This window comes from Girardinichthys multiradiatus, chromosome 2 (genome assembly GCF_021462225.1).
Source record: "Girardinichthys multiradiatus isolate DD_20200921_A chromosome 2, DD_fGirMul_XY1, whole genome shotgun sequence".
In the NCBI taxonomy this organism is placed as follows: domain Eukaryota; kingdom Metazoa; phylum Chordata; class Actinopteri; order Cyprinodontiformes; family Goodeidae; genus Girardinichthys; species Girardinichthys multiradiatus.
The window spans coordinates 51,494,465-51,514,645 of record NC_061795.1 but is presented as its reverse complement, the minus strand read 5'-3'; the positions used below and the strand labels follow the sequence as shown (position 1 = coordinate 51,514,645).

Below are 20,181 nucleotides of genomic sequence, written 5' to 3'. Positions count from 1 at the left end.
GGGAGGTCGAGAGATATCGACTTGAAATAGTCGGGCTCGCCTCCACGCACAGCGTGGGCTCTGGAACCCATCTCCTCGAGAGGGGCTGGACTCTCTTCTACTCTGGAGTGGCCTGCGGGGAGAGGCGGCGCGCTGGGGTGGGTTTGCTTGTTGCCCCCCAGCTCAGCCGTCTCGTGTTGGGGTTTACCCCAGTGGTGGTAGTGCGGAGTACCCGGCCTTCTTGGCGTCCCTGTCGGGGGTGCTGGATAGTGCCCCTCCTGGGGACTCCATTATTCTGCTGGGAGACTTCAACGCCCACGTGGGGAACGACAGTGACACCTGGAGAGGAGTGATCGGGAGGAATGGCCTCCCTGATCTGAATCCGAGTGGTGTTTTATTATTGGACTTCTGTGCTAGTCATGGATTGTCCATAATGAACACCATGTTCAAACATAAGGGTGTCCATCAGTGCACTTGGCACCAGGACACCCTAGGCAGGAGGTCGATGATCGACTTTGTTGTCGTATCATCAGATCTTCGGCCGCATGTTTTGGACACTCGGGTGAAGAGAGGGGCTGAGCTGTCCACCTGGTGGTGAGTTGGATCCGCTGGAGGAGGAGAAAGCCGGAAAGACTTGGCAGGCCCAAGCGCATAGTGAGGGTCTGCTGGGAGCGTCTGGCGGACCCCTTGGCCAGGGATGTATTCAACTCTCACCTCCGGGAGAGCTTTGACCAGATTCCGAGGGATGTTGGAGACATAGAGTCCGAATGGACCATGTTCTCCACATCTATTGTCGATGCTGCTGCCCGTAGCTGGGAACGCCTTGGGCTCCCCCCGGAGGAGCTGGAGGAGGTGTCTGGGGAGAGGGACGTCTGGGCGTCTCTGCTGAGTCTGCTGCCCCCGCGACCCGGTCCCGGATAAAGCGGAAGACGACGAGTACGAGTACGAGAACTCTCTGGGTGAATAAGTTGGATGGAAACGTACTGCAAAAAGTTTCATATCTACGCTGTAGAGATTATATTTGACAGTAAAATGTCCTGGATTAAACCATCTGTTGTTGACAAGAACTGCTAATCCACTTCATTTGAGTTTGCCACTCCTCTTAGATCCCAGGCTGGTCATAAAGCCAGACAGAGAGACATTGGAGTTGATCACGATCATGCAACCATGTCTTGGTGACACGTATAACTGGTTTCCCGATAATCTGGCTGGGTCCTTCTTAGTGCTTGAGGTCCATCCATTTTGTTTACCAGAGATCTCTTGCTGTCCATTATGATTGATGGGAGAAATGGTTTTAAATGGCTACTTCTCTCTGTCCTATAAAGTACTGTTTTGCATCCTTGATGTCTGTTCTTAAAATAATCTGGGATTTTGGGTCTCAATTTTAGTATTACTTGAGCTTTAGAGTTGTTAGAAATCAACTGCTTCCATTTTTGTAAACTGATAAAGTTTTTAAAAGAAAAAATCAAAAGGAATGTAACAGAGCTACTGCAACCAGCTACTGCCTTGTTAATTTCTAGATTATAATTCTTCCCCAAATCTGTTGGTGTTCTCTGGCCTCCAGAGGCGATGGGAAGGTCAAACACTGCCGGATCCAGAAAGAGGGAAATGTGTATCTGCTAGGCACCACTACAGAGTTTGAGAGTCTGGTGGAGCTGGTGAACTACTTCAAGAAGAAGCCACTGTATCGCAAGATCAAACTGCGTTACCCTGTCACACCTGAGCTGGTGGAACGTTTCAGCACTGTGAGTTTCAGTGTGAATGTGAGAGGAAATGTTCTGAAGCTGTCAGGAAATGCTAACAGCTAATATTATTATGGTAACACATGATTTTGGCTCACAGAACGAGAACTGCTCTTCTATATATATGGAGACGTATGTGAAACCCAATGAGATCGAACCTTCGCTGGTGTGTAAACAGTTCTTTCCTCTGATCATTGTTTTGGGCTTTTTCAATCCTGCTGTTATTGTACCCACGTGTCTTTTTCAGCCCCAAAATACAGTTCGGGCTTTATACAGCTACCAAGCCAAGAGACCAGATGAGCTCAGCTTCACTAAAGGAGCTTTGATACACAATGTGTCAAAAGAAATCGACGGATGGTGAGTACAAACAAAACTAATATGAATGCATGCACAACATGGCCTTTTAAAAAAAGCATGTAATCAGAGATATTCCTTGCTGTTTGATAGTTTCGAAAGATAATAATAATTCTGAAATTCCAAGTCTAAAATTATTTTTAAGGCCACTTTTAGCACTCTCTTACAATAAAGTAAAAACAATCAAATTTAGTTTCTCAGAAAAATAGAACATTAAATCAGCTCATTAAAAAAGGATTTTAATCTACAAATGTTCTGTTATGTCAATATTATGGTCTACATGATCATGAAAAATACTGCTAACCGACAGTAGACCTGCAGACAGCACTGACATCCTTCATCAGGAGGGTGAGCTACAAAGAGTGATTACAAAAGAAGCTGGCTGGTCACAGAGTGCTGTATCCAACAGTTATAATGGAAAACTGAGTGGAAGGAAAACATCTGGTAGAATATGGTGCATAAGAAGCAATTGCACTCTTTTTTGAATTGTGAAGCAAAAGACCAGTAAAAGGTTTGGAGGGCATTCACAAGATGTGGACTGCAGCAACCTATTTATAGTAAATATTGTTGAATAAATCAATATGAGTTGCACTGTGAAACTTAAACACTGAAGTAAATACAGTTTTCAGTGATGTTCTTACTTATCAAGATATTGCTGTAAACAAATTGAATGTTTATGTTATTTGTCACACAGTAAAACCAAAATAAATATTGAAATAAATATTCCAGTATGTTTTTATAATTTGATTGTCAAAATTGGCCTAAAACATGACTGAAATATTTAGAAATTTCAGAAAAAAAAGAAAAATGTTTATAGCTGGATCTAGCAATATTGATTTTAAATTTTGGCCATTATCAGTGTGTGAATAAACTCATATATAATCATTAGTCCTCTTTGAGATGTTGTTTCTGCTTCCATTGTGTTGTGTTTAAGTTTGGGTCAGTGGGAGCAAAAATCCTTTTTTCAGCAAGTTTATATTTATTTTTATGTAATATATTAAAACAATAGTGGAATTCATCATTGCTAAAAAGGGGAACGCACAGCAGCACCATAATGTATCTTACACACTTTGGACACAGAACATCTACCGGACTCCAGACATGGAGCGTTTTATCAGATCTTTGGGTTGTTGAAAACAAAACAATTGTTGATGCACATCAAATGCCCCCAATGTGTGCTGCGCCCGTAATGTTCCCAGTTTCTGAAATCAGCCACAACCAGGCTACATTTGTGTTGCTGTTGAACTTAAAAGCATTTATTTTCTTTATCTGATTTTGTCGCTGCTTTTCTGTGCTGCTCATTCTGCTCATTTTGAACATTTTCAGGTATGAAAAGCAGCCGTTGGGCTTTTCACACAGACTACCCATCACATAGTAGACACAAAAGGGATATTTCACTCCAACACTGACAATCAGTTATCTACAGATCATCCACAGATCATCCACCAGATGGCCCTGTCTTTTAGTGTTTAACCCTTTCTCTCTCCTAGACATGGTTACTGACTGAGCTTCTACTGTAACTAACTCTATGTTCTCTCTTTCAGACTCTAACCTTGAAAACTGGCTCAGAGTTTATCTGTTCTTTCTTTCTAGATGAAACGACTAAAGGAGCTACATCCATTAACATTTACTTTTCCTTCCCATAGAAAGTACTCCTGGATCAGTGCTTCTTTGTTCTCTTTGTGTCTCTGCTCTGTTCTCTCAAACTCCCAGTTGGTCGTGGCAGATGGCCGCTCACACTGAGCCTGGTTCTGGTTCTGCTGGAGGTTTCTTCCTGTTAAAAGGGAGTTTTTCCTCTCCACTGTCGCTACATGCATGCTCAGTATGAGGGATTGCTGCAAAGTCAACGCCAGTGACTGTCCACTGTCTCTACATGCTCATCCAGGAGGAGTGAATGCTGCAAGTCACTGACTGGATGCAATCTGCTGGGTTTCCTTAGATAGAAAAACTTCTAACCAATCTGAATAAGTAACTGAATCAGGCTGCACTGTTTGATAACTAGGATCATCACTTTTCACCTTTTTATGCCTCATTTCTGTTAACTTTGGTTGTTGGTGTTTTAATATATGTTGTTATTCTGGGTCAAATTCCTTCAGTTCCCTCTTCACTTTGTCCTCTTGTTATATCTTGTCTTTCAATGAGGTCTTTTTGCAGTCCTTCTGTTTGTCTGATTTAAACCAACTAACTGATGTAGTGACTTCATACATTAGCGTCTGTGTGCAGACCTATCCCTTTTGCATTTTTAGCAGCAATGAATCATGGTTTTCTTCACATCTGAGGCAGCTGCTTCAGCCCATACATGAGGCCTACCACATTGAGGATCCGGCTCTGTATAAACAGACTAGCAACAAACTGATAAAGGAGATCAAGCTGGCTAAAAGATCTTAAAGTGAGAAAATAAAACAGCTTCTCTGCTAATGATAGTACTTCAGTATGAAGGACTTTGCAGACTAGTACCACCTACAGCAGTCCTACCCCCCATGCTGTGATGACACCACGCCTGGCTGAGGATCTGAACCTCTTCTGTAGGTTTGATTGCCAGCCTTTTACACCTCACCTCCACACAAAGGATCCACCTGCATTCCCCACCAAGAACTCTGCAACAATCTCCTCTCCTCCCTACTTGCACTAAAGATCAGAGAGGAGGATGTTATTAGGGTCTTCCAGCATCTGAATGGGCAGAAGCTCCAGGTCCTGATGGAGTCTCCCCTGCCTGAAAACTTGCTCTTACCAACTAACTTCCATCTTTACTCATATCTTTAACAAGTCACTGAAGCTGTGAGATCCCGTCCTGCTTTAAATGCTCCACTGTCACACACCAACATGGGGTAAATGACTACAGGCCTGTTGGTGGTCATAAAATCCTTTAAGCACCTGGTGCTGAAACATCTGAAGTACATCACAGGTCTCCTGCTGGACCCCCTGCAGTTTGCTTACTGGGCAAACAGGTCAGCAGAAGATGCAATGAAATTTGGTTTTCACTTCATCCTTCACCACCTTGACCACCCAGGGACGTACGCCAGGATGTTGTTGGTGGACTTCAGCTCCACCTTCAACACCATCAACCCAGACATCCTCCACCAGAAGCTCATCCAGCTCAACGTCCCAGCCTCCACCTGTAAGTGGATCAACAGCTTCCTGACGGACCGACAGCAGCAGGTGAGGCTGGGGAGCATCTATTCCCGCACAAGAACCATCAGCACCAGCACTCCCCAGGGGTGTGTTCTCTCCACACTCCTCTTCTTCCTGGACACAAATGATTGGACCTCAGTGGACCCATCTGTGAAACTCCTGAAGTTTGTAGATGTCACCACTGTTATGACTCTGCATACAGACAGGAGGTGGATAGGCTAGTACACTGGTGTGGTCAGAACCACCTGGAACTAAACCCACTCAAAACTGTGGAGATAATAATGGACTTCCAGAGAACTCTGCCCATAGCAGACACCATCTTCTTTGTCTGCTGTGGACCACTTCCGGTTCTCAGGAACCACCATTTCTCTGGACCTGAGGTGGTCCTCACACATAGACAGTGATCAGAAGACGGCCCAGCAGAGACTGTACTTCCTGAGAAATCCTGAGACTAGAAGCACAACCTTCCACAGGAGCTGCTGGTTATCTTCTCCACTCCCATCATTCAGTCTGTCCTGTCTTCATCCATCTCAGTGTGGTTTGGCTCATCCACCAAACAGGACAGGTCCAGACTGCAACCAACAATCAGGTCTACAGAGAGAATAATCAGGGCTGACCTTCCCTCCATCCAGGACTTATACAGGTCTAGGGTCAGGAAAAGGGCAGCTAACATCTCTGCAGACCCCACACACCCTGCACATAAACTGTTCAGACACATTTGTTGTTTGCACTAACAAACTTGGCCATTAAAGTTTATTCTGATTCTTCGGTTCCTTTTGTGCCGACATTAAATAAAAGCACTCCCTAGGGGGCTCCTGCTCTTTTGGGCCTCTGAGTCTGGGACACAAACACAGTCCATTTTATATTTGTAGAAATCAAACATTTGACAATTTTGACAAATTCTGCTCAATTCAGGTGGAAAGGTGACTACGGCGGACGGATGCAGCTGTTCTTTCCTGCAAACTATGTGGAGGAAATCTCCAACAACGCCCAGGCTGACACTAAAGCTCAGGTGAAGATCAGAGCTTGGGTTACCATGACTGGAGGTCAAACCGTTGTTGAAAATAACTGGAACTATTGTGTGTGTGTGATGTGTGTTAACACAGGAAATGGAAGACAACCCTCTGGGTGAACTTTGTAAGGGCATTGTGGAAATATCCATGTACAACATCCAAAACAGTAAGTGATGCGGTGACTTTGTCTGAGCTTTGTGCTTCACCCCCTCACCCCTTTGAGACAAGGCTTCTTAGATTAACTTAAACAATGTAAGAGCACAACATTTTGGTCTCTTCTACATGGTGTTCCAGTCAGAAGGTCCTATCCTTTCATCATCAGCATGAGTGTCATTAATGTTGGGCCTTTAATGATGCATTCCCAGGGTGGAATGATAGTACAACCAACATCTTCCATAAATGTTAAAATCAAGAACCTTACGCACAAGCTTGGGTTTGTTTTACTTCGCCCTAAGAGGGTGTTGACCAAGAAAGTAGCCCCTACTTCAAACTTCTCCCCTTTAAGCTCAACTGAGATCTGCAGTGGCCCACCTGGACAAGAACAGTTTATAGGCCAGACAAACAAAGATTGAGCTGTTTGGCTTCAATGACAAGAAAAATGGAGGAGTCAAGTTGAGACTCTCTGAACATAGGACATAGGTGTGATCTGCTGAGGGTCCGTGGTACTGGTGAAATGCACAGAACAGATGGAATACTGAAGAAGGTCCAACCTCTCTCTCAAATCAACATCTGGACCATAGAGACTTGGAGCTTGATCTTCAAAATGTTTGTGTCCACAAAGCTGATCTACAACCCAGGTCCACATGTGTTTTGTGGACCTGGAGAAAGCATTCAACTGTGTCCCTTGTAACGCCCTGTGGGGGGTGCTCCAGGAGTATAGAATTGGGGGCCCTTTATTAGGGGCCATCTGGTCTCTGTACAAGCGGAGCAGGAGTTTGGTCCGCATTGCCGGCACTAAGTCGGACCTGTTCCCGGTGCATGTTGGACTCTGGCAGGGCTGCACTTTGTCACCGGTCCTGTTCATAACTTTTATGGACAGGATTTCTAGGCGCAGCCAAGGGCCGGAGGGGGTCTGGTTTGGGGACCAGTGGATTTCGTCCCTTCTTTTTGCAGATGACGTGGTCCTGCTGGCCCCCTCTAGCCAAGACCTACAGCATGCGCTGGGGCGGTTCGCAGCCGAGTGTGAAGCAGCTGGGATGAAGATCAGCTCCTCCAAGTCCAAGACCATGGTTCTCGACCGGAAAAGGGTGGCTTGTCCTCTTCAGGTTGGAGGGGAGTTCCTGCCTCAAGTGGAGGAGTTCAAGTATCTCGGGGTCTTGTTCACGAGTGAGGGAAGAATGAAGCGGGAGATCGACAGACGGATTGGTGCGGCTGCCGCGGTAATGGAGGCACCGTGCCGGTCCGTTGTGGTGAAAAGCAAAGCTCTCGATTTACCGGTCGGTCTACGTTCCTACCCTCACCTATGGCCATGAACTTTGGGTCATGACTGAAAGAAAGAGATCCCGGATACAAGCGGCTGAAATGAGCTTCCTCCGTAGGGTGGCCGGGCACTCCCTTAGAGATAGGGTGAGGAGCTCGGAGTAGAGCTGCTGCTCCTCCACATCGAGAGGAGCCAGTTGAGGTGGCTCGGGCATCTATACCGGATGCCCCCCCCCCCCCCCCGGAGAAGCTGGAGGAGGTGTCCAGGGAGAGGGACATCTGAGTGTCTCTGCTGAGTCTGCTGCCCCTCTGACCCAGTCCTGGATAGAGCGGAAGACAACGAGTATGAGAATAATAAACTGAATCTGACTGCACTGTTTAATAGGTAGGATTAATTGGAACGTATGAACCTGACTTGAAATCTGTATGATTGGATTGAATTTTTGTAAAGTGTCTTGAGACGACATGTGTTGTGAATTGGCGCTATATAAATAAACTGAATTGAATTTGATTGAATTGAATTGAATATGCAAAACATATGATAATGACACAAATTTATGAGAGGAGGTTATGCAAATCCTATGCCATCCGCAATGCGATTTATCAAACTTGAAACATAGATTTAGCAAAGCTATAATATACAGATTGCCAACTCCTACAACAAACATTATTTATGTTGCTTATATCAAGCTTAAATATTTTGGCTGTTTATGATAAACTCCAAAATTTTCAAAAATATACTTTCAAACGTTCAAGGGAGACAATAAATAAAATCAATTGACAGACATATTTGTATTTGTTATTGTTAATATTCATTGGGCGATTTCTAAGCTGCAATTGTTGCGAGTTACGTTGAGCAACCCAGTTAACAAGCTCTGCGCTGCAGTGGTGTTGTCAGCCTAGACGCAGCACTGACCGATGGGCCACAGCGCTGCCCTGCTGCACAATGGCCTGTAATGCATCATTCTGATTAAATGCGAAGCAGGATCTAATCTATGTTTGTGGTCCAGATGGACCCAGTGAAGCAAAAAGCATCTGCTCACAGAACAACTTCAAACTCAGCCTTCTGCTTGTGCAACTATGCACTCAGTGGCACCCTGTGCAGATGAACAGAACAAACCCAAAAGATCAGAGAGGCAGTCAGAACATCCACATCAACTCCAGGACCAATGTTGTTTCCAACTAGAACTGATTTTGACAAAATGTCCCAATTTCACCAAATAAACTACAAAATCTTAGAAGAAATCGTACAGCAACTAAGATCTTCTTCCTGCTGTCTCGATGTTTTACCCACAGCTTTCCTTCAGAAAGTTTTGCCTGTAATAACATCTGATTTAACTCAAATAATAAACACGTCCCTTTTATCAGGTGTTTTCCCCCAGGCCCTGAAAACAGCAATTATCAAACCTCTATTGAAAAAGAGCAACTTGGACAAGCTGCTACTACAGAACTACAGGCCTATATCAAACCTCCCCTTCATCAGTAAGATTATTGAAAAAGCTGTGTTTCAACAGTTAAACAACTTCCTAACAACGACCAACCGCTGCGATGTCTTCCAGTCAGGCTTCCTGCTCACCACAGTACAGAGACTGCTCTTGTCAAGGTGTTCAATGACATCCGTATAAATGCAGACTGTGGAAGAACCACAGTGCTGGTATTATTGGACCTTAGTGCAGCATTCAACACTGTTGATCACTCCATTTTATTAGAGCGCCTGGAAAACTGGGTCAGCCTTTCTGGTCCAGCACTCAACTGGTTTAAATCCTACTTGAAGGACAGGGACTTTTTTGTGTCAGTAGGTAACTTTACATCAGAGACCACAAAAATCACATGTGGCGTTCCCCAAGGGTCCATCTTAGGGCCCCTCCTATTCAATATCTACATGCTCCCCCTAACTCAGATTTTAATTAACAACAACATAAGTTATCATAACTATGCAGACGACACACACCTCGACCCTACTCAAAATTTATGGATTCTGTTTAAATGTTACATTTCTGATGTCTACTGTTTCAGATTAAGAGGAGTGGTCTGATATCGGGCCATAATGATGCCAGAAGCTTGTTGATGGCCACCAAAGATTGTGCAGGCTCTCCGCTAACCTGCTAAGAGACATTTTACCAAATCTTAGTGGAGGTGCATAAATACATTTGAGGCTGTATGTAAAATTATGACCTTGTGAGGACCGGAGAAAATCCACAGTAAATAAAAACTAGTGTAGCCAGTTGCTGGTTGTATCGTTATTCTACTCAGATGGTTCAAAGTATGAAAACCCCCAAATTAATGTGGCCGTTTTGTCCATGAGGACTGTAGGCTAGATTTCCAGTAATGGTTCCACGCCGTCGCCTCACTACTTGTCTGTCCCTCTTTGTCTGCAGTGAAGAACGGTAAATATGGGAAGCCACACGTGTTGACCCTGCAGAACAAGGAGCAGGATAGTGTGCAGTTTGACCTGGCCACTGGCACCCTGGAGGAGCTGTTTGAGTGGTACCAGGCAGCCTGGGACATAACCCAGAGGGAGATGAGCAAACAGTATCACCGGGAGCAAGAGGTGAGGAAGTGCTGCTGCATCATCCAGAAACAGGACAAATATCAAAACACTGAAAATAAAAATGAAAAAGACAAACTGGTCTGTATATAAATAGTCCAGCATGGACTGTCAGGGAATCTTGATGGAAAAAACAAAAACCTCAGCCAAAGCAGCCGGAACCGCTTTGGTTCTGCCTTCAAACAGAACAGCTAAACCAGCACAGAAGTACTGAGGTACACAAAAGGAGCCACATTCAAAGTCACATCCTGTTTCCATTGACTGTGGTTTCCACTTTGGATTATCACCCCTGGACTATCCAGAATAAATCAAAGCGACCCCGTGCTGTATGTAGGACCGAAGAAATGTAAATATGAACTTCTCTCCTATTGGCTGAGATCCAGCCTCTAGGAAGTAGCTGCTGAGCCTGTGACTGGTTCTGAAAAGGAGCTAGCATAAAGGGCTAACTAAAGCGCGTCTGAAAACGTGACTTTCTCTTTGTACTTCGGCAAACTGAAGTATTCTCTCAGTTAGAGTCAACAGGATACAGTAAACTATCCCGACTAACAGCGCTATCTACCACCAAATCACCAATGCTCCTGACTTCTTTAGCAACATGACAGAAGGTAAGTTAGCCATTTCTGCTAGCTCCTTTTCAGAACCAGGCAGAGGATCAGCAGCTACTTCCTGGAGGCTGGACCTCAGCCAATAGGAGAGAAGCTGAGGCGGTGACGCTGGTCCAAAGACCGCCCCTCTGTCTCAGTTCGTATTTACATTTCTTCCTCACGTTGAGGAGGAAAAGACAACATGGCGACCAAGTAATGTAAAAAAGAAAGATGGAAATACATGGGATCAGGGAAATCCGTTGGATAAAAAAATATAACAGGGGTATGTTTGAGGGGAAAATCTATCATTGCTGAAGAAATAAAAGGACATTAAATTAATTTGAAAAATAATATACTTTTAAGAAGAAAAAAAAAACATGTTTTAAATATATTTGAGTGGTAATAAATTTGAAATAAATAAAAGGGGTATGAAAAATAAAACAGCAAGAAATCAACTTGTATGAAATAAACAAAGGAAAAATTTAGAGTTCAAGAAAAATATATGATTTGAAAATTAGTGGTTTAAATAAAAATAGTGGATTAAAGTAGAAATATATATATTTACATATCTGAATAATTGATCAATAAATAAATAAATAATAATAAATTTCTTGTTTTTATTATTTTGTTGTATTTAATGGTGTACTAATTTAGATTTCTATCTACCTTTTGGCCTAGTAATTATTTTATAGAGTCATTTATTTATTTCTGTAATTATTCTTAATTATGGCAGGATTGGTCTTCCTTACTGCTGGAGGATGTGAGATACTGCAGTCACACAGCATTTATTTACAGTAATCTATGGAGCACAAAGTACAAAAGTCTTAAGAAATAAATAAGCCCTAAGTATCAGATTCTTTCCAGTTGGAAAGTCACAAGGGTGATGATACTTTGGCAAGACTCTGTAAATAGTGTCTGTGTGCAGTGATGCTCTGCATAAAATAAGAAGACAAGAAAGAGTTGTTTAAACAAGGAGCTGGTTCTCTGGCTGTGGAAAAATGAGCTGGATAACCAGTTAAAACCTGGTTCCAGCAACAAATCAGCAAAGAACATTGTGCTTAACCTTCATGAAGGAGCACAACATGTTGGAAAGATGTCTCAGGTGACTACAAGAAGCCCTGAAGCAGTTTGGAAAGAGACAAAATGACTGAAAGAGACTGAATATAACTGAAGAAACATGTAAAATGACTAGAAAATAGAAAAACATCATAAAACATAAATGTTTGTCAATTCTTTGGGAGACTATGTACCATGAGGAGTCCTGTCTATTAAATAGAGATCTTTGTGCTCTCAGGCTGGTTTAACACTTAAGTCATAGACTGGTGTTCAATACACCAATGATGTATCTCTGGTGGTCTGTTGGCATGACTGTACAAACAGGAAGTTGTTGTTCTTTCTGTCCAAATTCAGATGAGACAACAGGAGGAAGTGGAGAAGAAAGCAGAGGTTGCCATGGAGATGTCTGATCTGGTGGTCTACTGCCAGCCTCGTAGCAAGGAGAAGGACCGATTCGGTAAATTGATAATGCATAATTCACTGATCCATGAACTGCATACAAAGTGAAATGCAACTTTCTTTTAAGAACTTTTACTCATAACCTGAACATTTAATGTGGAATCACACATAATATATGAAGGATAACATCTGATGATCACAGAATTTAAACCACATCTGAGATGTTTTCCCTTTGGTGTCTTTATTCAGTTTAAAACATCAATCGATCCTATAATTAGAGGCTGCAGAAGACTGGAGACTGGGGTGGAGGTTCACCTTCTAAATGGAGAACCACCCTGAACATACAGCCAGAGATACTATGGATGGTTTAGATGTTAGAATGGCCTAGTTAAAGTCCAGACCTAAATTAGATAGAAAAACCATGGTGAGATTTCAAAACTGATGTTCACAGATGCACACAGTATTGACTCAGGTGGGAGGAATCTAAATGCACACCACACTTTTCAGATTTTTATTTGTATAGAAAAGCAAACCATGAATCATTTTCCTTCCACTTCACAACTATTGACTACACTGTGTTGGTCTGTCACATACAGTTGTAAAATTACTTTCATTCAACCAAAACGTCCCCAAAGATAGACTCCCTGCCATCACCCTAATCTTTAGCTGCCTTCACAGATACTCTATCAGATTCTAGTCGGGGCTGTGGGTGTGCCACTCCAAAACGCAGTGACAAGCTGCCCCTCTCATGGTTTGGTCTTTACCAGGCTGATACCTGAAACCCAACTCCGTGCGGACGACCATCTAATTCCACCAGAGTCTATTGTTCCTTGATGCCGGAGTCACTATGCATGGATCATACTGCACCACCAGGAAACAGAACCAGCACAACATTCAGATTTTCAAAATAATTCACTCATTTGAATTTATTTATTAACAAGTGCTGTCAAATGTATGTATTTATTTATTAGAGTTTTTCTGCTTCTGGGACCATTTGGGTCCTTGTCTTAATGCCTTAAGGCGAGTCCATCAGCCCAAACAGGAGGCGCTGATGGACTCGCCTCTGCTAAAACATTAATATAACTTCCTATCAGCAGAGAATAAAAAGATTAAACATTAGTTCTCCAGGGCTATGAATCATTTTGGGCTTAACTGTAAAGTCCAAATTAAATACATTAAGGCTTTGAGTTATTGTGACTAAATGGCAGAGTCCAAGAGGTGTGAATACTTTTGGGTGTTAAAGCTTGTAAATATAATAAATATATATTTTAGCTTCTAAGAGGTTTGGTGCTGCAGTTTGGTCTGTCTAAAGCTTCATGATTTCAGAATTCATACCCTCTGCTAATATTTTTACACAAAGTCAAATCTTCCATATCCTCCTTCCTCCTGAGGTTTATGCTCTGAAATCCAGGAACCTGCAACCCGCCCATAGACAAAACCCACTGTCTTCAGGTCTTTCAGGCCCAGAACTTGCAGCTGGTAGCTGGACTTTTGAATGTAAATCAGAACGTGTTTCCGGTAAAATAAAGAAGTAAATCTTAGGAGCAGTTTTTCTGTTTAAGGTGCAGATAATGCAAACAGGCAGGTAAATACCTCAAACTAAACCAGAACCGGTCTCATTACTGGATGTTTAAAAAAACAGACTGAATTCAGCTACATCATATAATACTAAAATAAAATAGCATTACCAGATATTTACAGCAGGTTTATTGACAGCAGCTGTGTTTGAACAATAAAAAGAGACAATGAGCCTTTTTAACTCCATAATGTAGCGTTCAAGCTGCAGGTTTTCATCTTTAACGTTCTTCAGTCAGCACGGACCTACCTTCATCTTTTTAATTTGAAGCAAACAGGATGTGACCAAAGGAAACCCATCTGAAAAAGGAAACCCATCTGAAGCACTTCCTGTGCTGCTGTCACTCCAAACCACAACTGTCCCAACAAAGGGACTGATGTTTCAGAGTGGAAACAATGCAACTGGCTGCTAAAGATGGTTCAATGTTACGTGATAATCTCCCCAGACGGGAGGGAAGGACAACAGGAACTGAATCAGACTGAATGTAATTTAACTTGAATCTGTTTATGACTGGACTGATTTGATTCTAACATGAAGGATCAATCTGTTGCTCATAAGAGGTGAGCTCAAACTGAACTCTTCTACCTGTTGTTGGTTTTCAGGCTGCAGCTGTGACACAATGAGCCTTTCTGCAAACTTTCCATCACTACACAAGATCACTCAGTTTTTCTTTAATTACACTCACCTATATTCTGTATTTTAAGATTTATTTTCAGATCCTTAAAAATAATCTTACAACTATGTGGATAAACTAAAAATATTTCACACACTCTCTAAAAAACGTGTTTTTACCAAAATATTTTATGAATTTTTCTGAAGTGTATCCAACAATAAAAGTCTGGTCCAAAACAGAGATCTGTAATGGAAAAAGGAAGGAGGAGTATAGAAAATCAATTTTCCAGAAAGTCTAACACATTAATCAAATTTTTCTTGATGTTATTTCTTGCTTGCATTTATTAAAAGTTCAAGCATTCTTTTCTGTCTGACGGATGTCGCTCTGACCCAGTGCTCCATACAAACAGATGATCCAATCCAACAACGGTTTTGGTGTTCAGAAACTTCACCCAGAGGGGGAGTAGAAGGAAATCAGGGCGAGGCAGCTTTTACTGACTGGTCAAACGCTTGGTCTCCTCTCCTCAGTTTAGCCTGTGACTTACAGGGGTTGGACAATGAAACTGAAACACCTGGTTTTAGACCACAATAATTTATTAGTATGGTGTAGGGTCTCCTTTTGCAGCCAATACAGCATCAATTCATCTTGGGAATGACATATACAAGTCCTGCACAGTGGTCAGAGGGATTTTAAGCCATTCTTCTTGCAGGATAGTGGCCAGGTCACTACGTGATACTGGTGGAGGAAAACGTTTCCTGACTCGCTCCTCCAAAACACCCCAAAGTGGCTCAATAATATTTAGATCTGGTGACTGTGCAGGCCATGGGAGATGTTCAACTTCACTTTCATGTTCATCAAATCAATCTTTCACCAGTCTTGCTGTGTGTATTGGTGCATTGTCATCCTGATACACGGCACCGCCTTCAGGATACAATGTTTGAACCATTGGATGCACATGGTCCTCAAGAATGGTTCGGTAGTCCTTGGCAGTGACGCGCCCATCTAGCACAAGTATTGGGCCAAGGGAATGCCATGATATGACAGCCCAAACCATCACTGATCCACCCCCATGTTTCACTCTGGGCATGCAACAGTCTGGGTGGTACGCTTCTTTGGGGCTTCTCCACACCGTAACTCTCCCGGATGTGGAGAAAACAGTAAAGGTGGACTCATCAGAGAACAATACATGTTTCACATTGTCCACAGCCCAAGATTTGTGCTCCTTGCATCATTGAAACCGACGTTTGGCATTGGCATGAGTGACCAAAGGTTTGGCTATAGCAGCCCGGCCGTTCATATTGACCCTGTGGAGCTCCTGATGGACAGTTCTGGTAGAAAGAGGAGAGTTGAGGTGCACATTTAATTCTGCCGTGATTTGGGCAGCCGTGGTTTTATGTTTTTTGGATACAATCCGGGTTAGCACCCGAACATCCCTTTCAGACAGCTTCCTCTTGCGTCCACAGTTAATCCTGTTGGATGTGGTTCGTCCTTCTTGGTGGTATGCTGACATTACCCTGGATACCGTGGCTCTTGATACATCACAAAGATTTACTGTCTTGGTCACAGATGCGCCAGCAAGACGTGCACCAACAATTTGTCCTCTTTTGAACTCTGGTATGTCACCCATAATGTTGTGTGCATTTCAATATTTTGAGTAAAACTGTGCTCTTACCCTGCTAATTGAACCTTCACACTCTGCTCTTACTGGTGCAATGTGCAATCAATGAAGACTGGTTACCAGGCTGGTCCAATTTAGACATGAAACCTCCCACACTAAAATGACAGGTGTTTCAGTTTCATTCTCCAACCCTTGTACTTCCTCCTTTAAATGTTCCGTTACTAAGGAGATTTGGACCTAATTTTGCACACAATGACATTTTTGGGAAACCTAAATGATTCAGCTTACATGATTGAAAACCCCTAGCCCCATGCAAGCTCCTAATGCAGCCCTCTCTCTGTGTAGACAGCTACAGCTACAAAGAGATCCGCTCCTTCGTGGAGAACAAGATACCAGGGAAGAGCCGCACTAAAGACTTCCTGCGATACAACCGCAAAGCTCTGAGTCGAATCTACCCTAAAGGCCAGCGAGTGGAGTCCTCCAACTATGACCCCTACCCACTGTGGGCTGTGGGCTGCCACATGGTGGCTCTGAACTACCAGACTGCAGGTACAAAACTTTATGTTCTGGGGGGAAATGTTCTGGTCCCATGCAGCTACTCTTCATGCTGGAGGACCTCTGTTGACTATCCTGCTGCATTCAGTACTGCTATTGCTGCTTTGGGTCAAAATATCTTTCTTTAAAATTAGGTTAGTAAAACACAGGAAAAACATGTCGGTAGAGGTATCAGTCCGGTCCAATGAGTCCACTCCACAGCGAGAGATGGCGCAGAAACACCCTGAGAATGAGGAAAGATTTATGGGGACCATTCAGACATATTTGGTTGTTTTCTGGTGTCTCCAGGATAACAGGGTGTTTCCTATGAAAAGCAATAGTCCATCAGAAGCTCTGCATCCAGATGTTACATCATCAGCCATGTATGGCCCTCACTTCCTGTTTTTAAGACAATCGGGCCTACAGACGCCATTTTTGTTGTGAAACTGCAACTCTGTTTTGACAGTGAAAAGGTTCTGATTTAGTTCTGTTCAATACTCTGATGTTGATGAGTTTTCTGGCTCTAAAACATGATGATCTGTGCCCCCTTAGGTTCCATGGAGGAAAATCAAAGACGAATGGAGCTGATTACAATTTTCTTACAGAAATAAAGTTAACTAAAGTTAAAAGGAAAAATAAGTCAGTCTGGTGGGATGATCCATTTAAAATTGAGAATGAATTTGACCTTTAAAAATTTTAGTTTATTTTTTTTAGCTTCACATCTATTAATAATAATTTAGACTTTATTGATCTCACAATGGAGAAATTATCCCTTAGCGAGCAGTGGGCTGCCATCATGTGGCGTCAGGGGAGCATTCAGGGGCTAAAGGGTCTTGCTCAGGGTCCCAGTGGCAGGTTGTGGGATTGAAACCAGCTCTCTAACCACTAGGCCAACACTCACCTACAACAACAATTAAACTCTAGAAAAAGAAGCTGAGACTGAATTATCACAGATGAGTTTCATTTTTCTGTTTGATGAAAGTTTGATTCAGAATTGCAGTGCTGGTTTCTAGAGAGGTGACCCGAACCAATGGTTATGCCTTCTTGCACCTAGATAAATACACCCAGCTGAACAGCGCCCTCTTCAACCTGAACGGACGTACCGGGTACGTGCTGCAGCCCGAGATGATGCGCTCCGACAGCTACGATCCTCATCAGCAGAAGAAGAAAGTCCAGTACAACATCAAAATCAAGGTAAGTGTTTCACTGGAATAACATCCACAGACGGCCTGCATGGAACAACAGGACCCAGCGGGCTTTTATTTGAATGCAGGTGATCGCTGCCAGGCACCTCCCTAAACCCGGCCGCAGCATCGCCAGCCCGTTTGTGGAGGTCGAGCTGTGTGGACACTCGGAGGAGAAGTTCAAGACCATTGTTTACCGTAAGATAGCGTTGTTCTGGGATGTCTGAGTGTGAAGATCTTCACCTGTAAGAGCTGCTGCATTGCTGTCTAACATCTGCAGGTGATAATGGTCTGAACCCTGTGTGGAAAGCCCCAGCAGAACCTGTGGAGTTCACCGTCTACGAGCCTGAGCTCACCTTCCTTCGCTTTGTGGTCAATGAGGAGGACATGTTCTCAGACCCTAACTTCCTGGCTCAGGCCACATTTCCTGTCAAAGGCATCCGCTCAGGTGGGAACGAAACATGTCTTCGTGCAAAGGCAGCGCCATCCGGTGTTCAGTTTCCAGAAAACATACATTTCACAACAATGAAGATTTACCTAAAATGTGCCTTTCTCATTCTTTAAAACTAAATTAATTTAGCTTTCTCCAGAATACTTTATTGCTTTGTTGGTGTTCTCCACCTTTAAGGTGGTGCTGCTGGAGAAAAACAGAAAAATCACCAAAACATAAAAAATAATCAAACAAAAACCAGCAGAATAAAGTGAACAGAAACCTTTGAATTGGTTTGTGTTGGTTTAATATAATTAACGTTCTTTACTCTGATTATGTCAGCTAGAGATGATCCAGTACTCATACACTATGATCAGATGATCATCATGGATTAGTTTAATGTGAAAATGTTTTGGGCACCGACAGGAATCTGGACCTTTTCTGTTTTCTCAGGTTACCGCTCGGTGCCTCTGAAGAATGGCTACAGTGAAAACTTGGAGCTGGCATCTCTGCTCATCTTCATCAGCGTGCAGCAGGCAGGGGTGAGTGAGCACGCTCAGTAGGAAGCTTCCTGTGTGCCGCTGTGGCCTCCTGACTGTCTGATCCTGTTTAGAGAGCTGAGGAAGAGCTGTACTCATCCTCCAGCCAGCTGAGGAAGAAGCAGGCCGAGCACAGCGAGCCCTTTCTGTACGACACACACAGCAACCTCCAGCGCTCCACGCTTCCTCACCAGCAGAACCAGCTGGTCAGAGAGTCCAGCGAGAGGTACAGGTACAGCTGCATCGATTCCTTACAAAGGAATTACAACATGGGACTGAAAACTATTCAAATATCAGTCAAAGAAAACTCAGCTAGAAGTTCTGGTGAAAATGTTCATTTCTTTATCGACTGTGTTAAAATTTAGTTCGAGTTTGAATTATCCTCCATCCAATTTAAAAATCAGTTTTAATTTAATGCTACTTTTTCTTAATAATGCCACTATTTATATTTACAGTGAGATAATTAAATTTCCTTTAATCCTTTAATCCAAAGACCTTTTTTTCTTGTTAGAACTTTTTACAAAAGCAGTTTTATTATTTTTAAACTCATTTCTACATATTTCCACACATAAGTAAAAATTTTATTGGTTTCCTAAGAAGACAGAGTTTACTTTACCAGCACCCTGTCCTGGCAGTGGATGTGGGAACTGGCCCAAGCTGCTATGCCAGACCTTCACACCAGGAGGTTCTTTAAAAAACGGGGGAGCAACTGGATCAGAACCCAGGGCACAGAGACTGCAGACTCCTCACGTCACCGCCCTGTGGAGAACGGACACCGGTAGAGCTCCTTCACCTGGTGAATGTGCAGCCTGGTTCTCACCTCTTGGCCTGGTTTCCATGTCCTCCTGCAGTCCGTGTCCTCCTGCAGTCCGTGTCCTCCTCCAGTCCGTGTCCTCCTGCAGACAGTGTCCTCCTGCAGACAGTGTCCTCCTGCAGCCCTTGTCCTCCTCCAGTCCGTGTCCTCCTGCAGCCCGTGTCCTCCTGCAGCCCGTGTCCTCCTGCAGCCCGTGTCCTCCTGCAGTCCGTGTCCTCCTGCAGACAGTGTCCTCCTGCAGCCCTTGTCCTCCTGCAGCCCGTGTCCTCCTGCAGCCCGTGTCCTCCTCCAGTCCGTGTCCTCCTGCAGCCCGTGTCCTCCTGCAGTCCGTGTCCTCCTGCAGACAGTGTCCTCCTGCAGCCCTTGTCCTCCTCCAGTCCGTGTCCTCCTGCAGCCCGTGTCCTCCTGCAGCCCGTGTCCTCCTGCAGCCCTTGTCCTCCTGCAGCCCGTGACCTCCTGCAGCCCGTGTCCTCCTGCAGCCCTTGTCCTCCTGCAGCCCGTGTCCTCCTGCAGCCCTTGTCCTCCTGCAGCCCGTGTCCTCCTGCAGCCCTTGTCCTCCTGCAGCCCTTGTCCTCCTGCAGCCCGTGTCCTCCTGCAGCCCGTGTCCTCCTGCAGCCCGTGTCCTCCTGCAGCCCTTGTCCTCCTGC

The 20,181-nt window shown here is 43.8% G+C and overlaps 1 protein-coding gene across 2 annotated transcripts in view; it reads left to right on the top strand.

Annotated features, from left to right (window-relative positions):
* plcg2 (phospholipase C, gamma 2) overlaps nucleotides 1–20,181 on the top strand; it is a 60,139-nt gene that overhangs the window by 33,480 nt on the left and 6,478 nt on the right. Inside the window, exons 20-32 of one of the 2 annotated variants that reach the window (XM_047352968.1) lie at nucleotides 1,544–1,724; nucleotides 1,822–1,887; nucleotides 1,969–2,078; nucleotides 6,123–6,219; nucleotides 6,314–6,386; nucleotides 10,018–10,190; nucleotides 12,182–12,284; nucleotides 16,379–16,582; nucleotides 17,622–17,761; nucleotides 17,841–17,949; nucleotides 18,032–18,199; nucleotides 18,635–18,723; nucleotides 18,795–18,952. In XM_047352968.1, the coding sequence (XP_047208924.1) occupies nucleotides 1,544–1,724; nucleotides 1,822–1,887; nucleotides 1,969–2,078; nucleotides 6,123–6,219; nucleotides 6,314–6,386; nucleotides 10,018–10,190; nucleotides 12,182–12,284; nucleotides 16,379–16,582; nucleotides 17,622–17,761; nucleotides 17,841–17,949; nucleotides 18,032–18,199; nucleotides 18,635–18,723; nucleotides 18,795–18,952 (1,671 nt within the window). The remainder of the gene's footprint in view (nucleotides 1–1,543; nucleotides 1,725–1,821; nucleotides 1,888–1,968; nucleotides 2,079–6,122; nucleotides 6,220–6,313; nucleotides 6,387–10,017; nucleotides 10,191–12,181; nucleotides 12,285–16,378; nucleotides 16,583–17,621; nucleotides 17,762–17,840; nucleotides 17,950–18,031; nucleotides 18,200–18,634; nucleotides 18,724–18,794; nucleotides 18,953–20,181) is intronic. The other variant, XM_047352976.1, reaches the window with a different exon arrangement.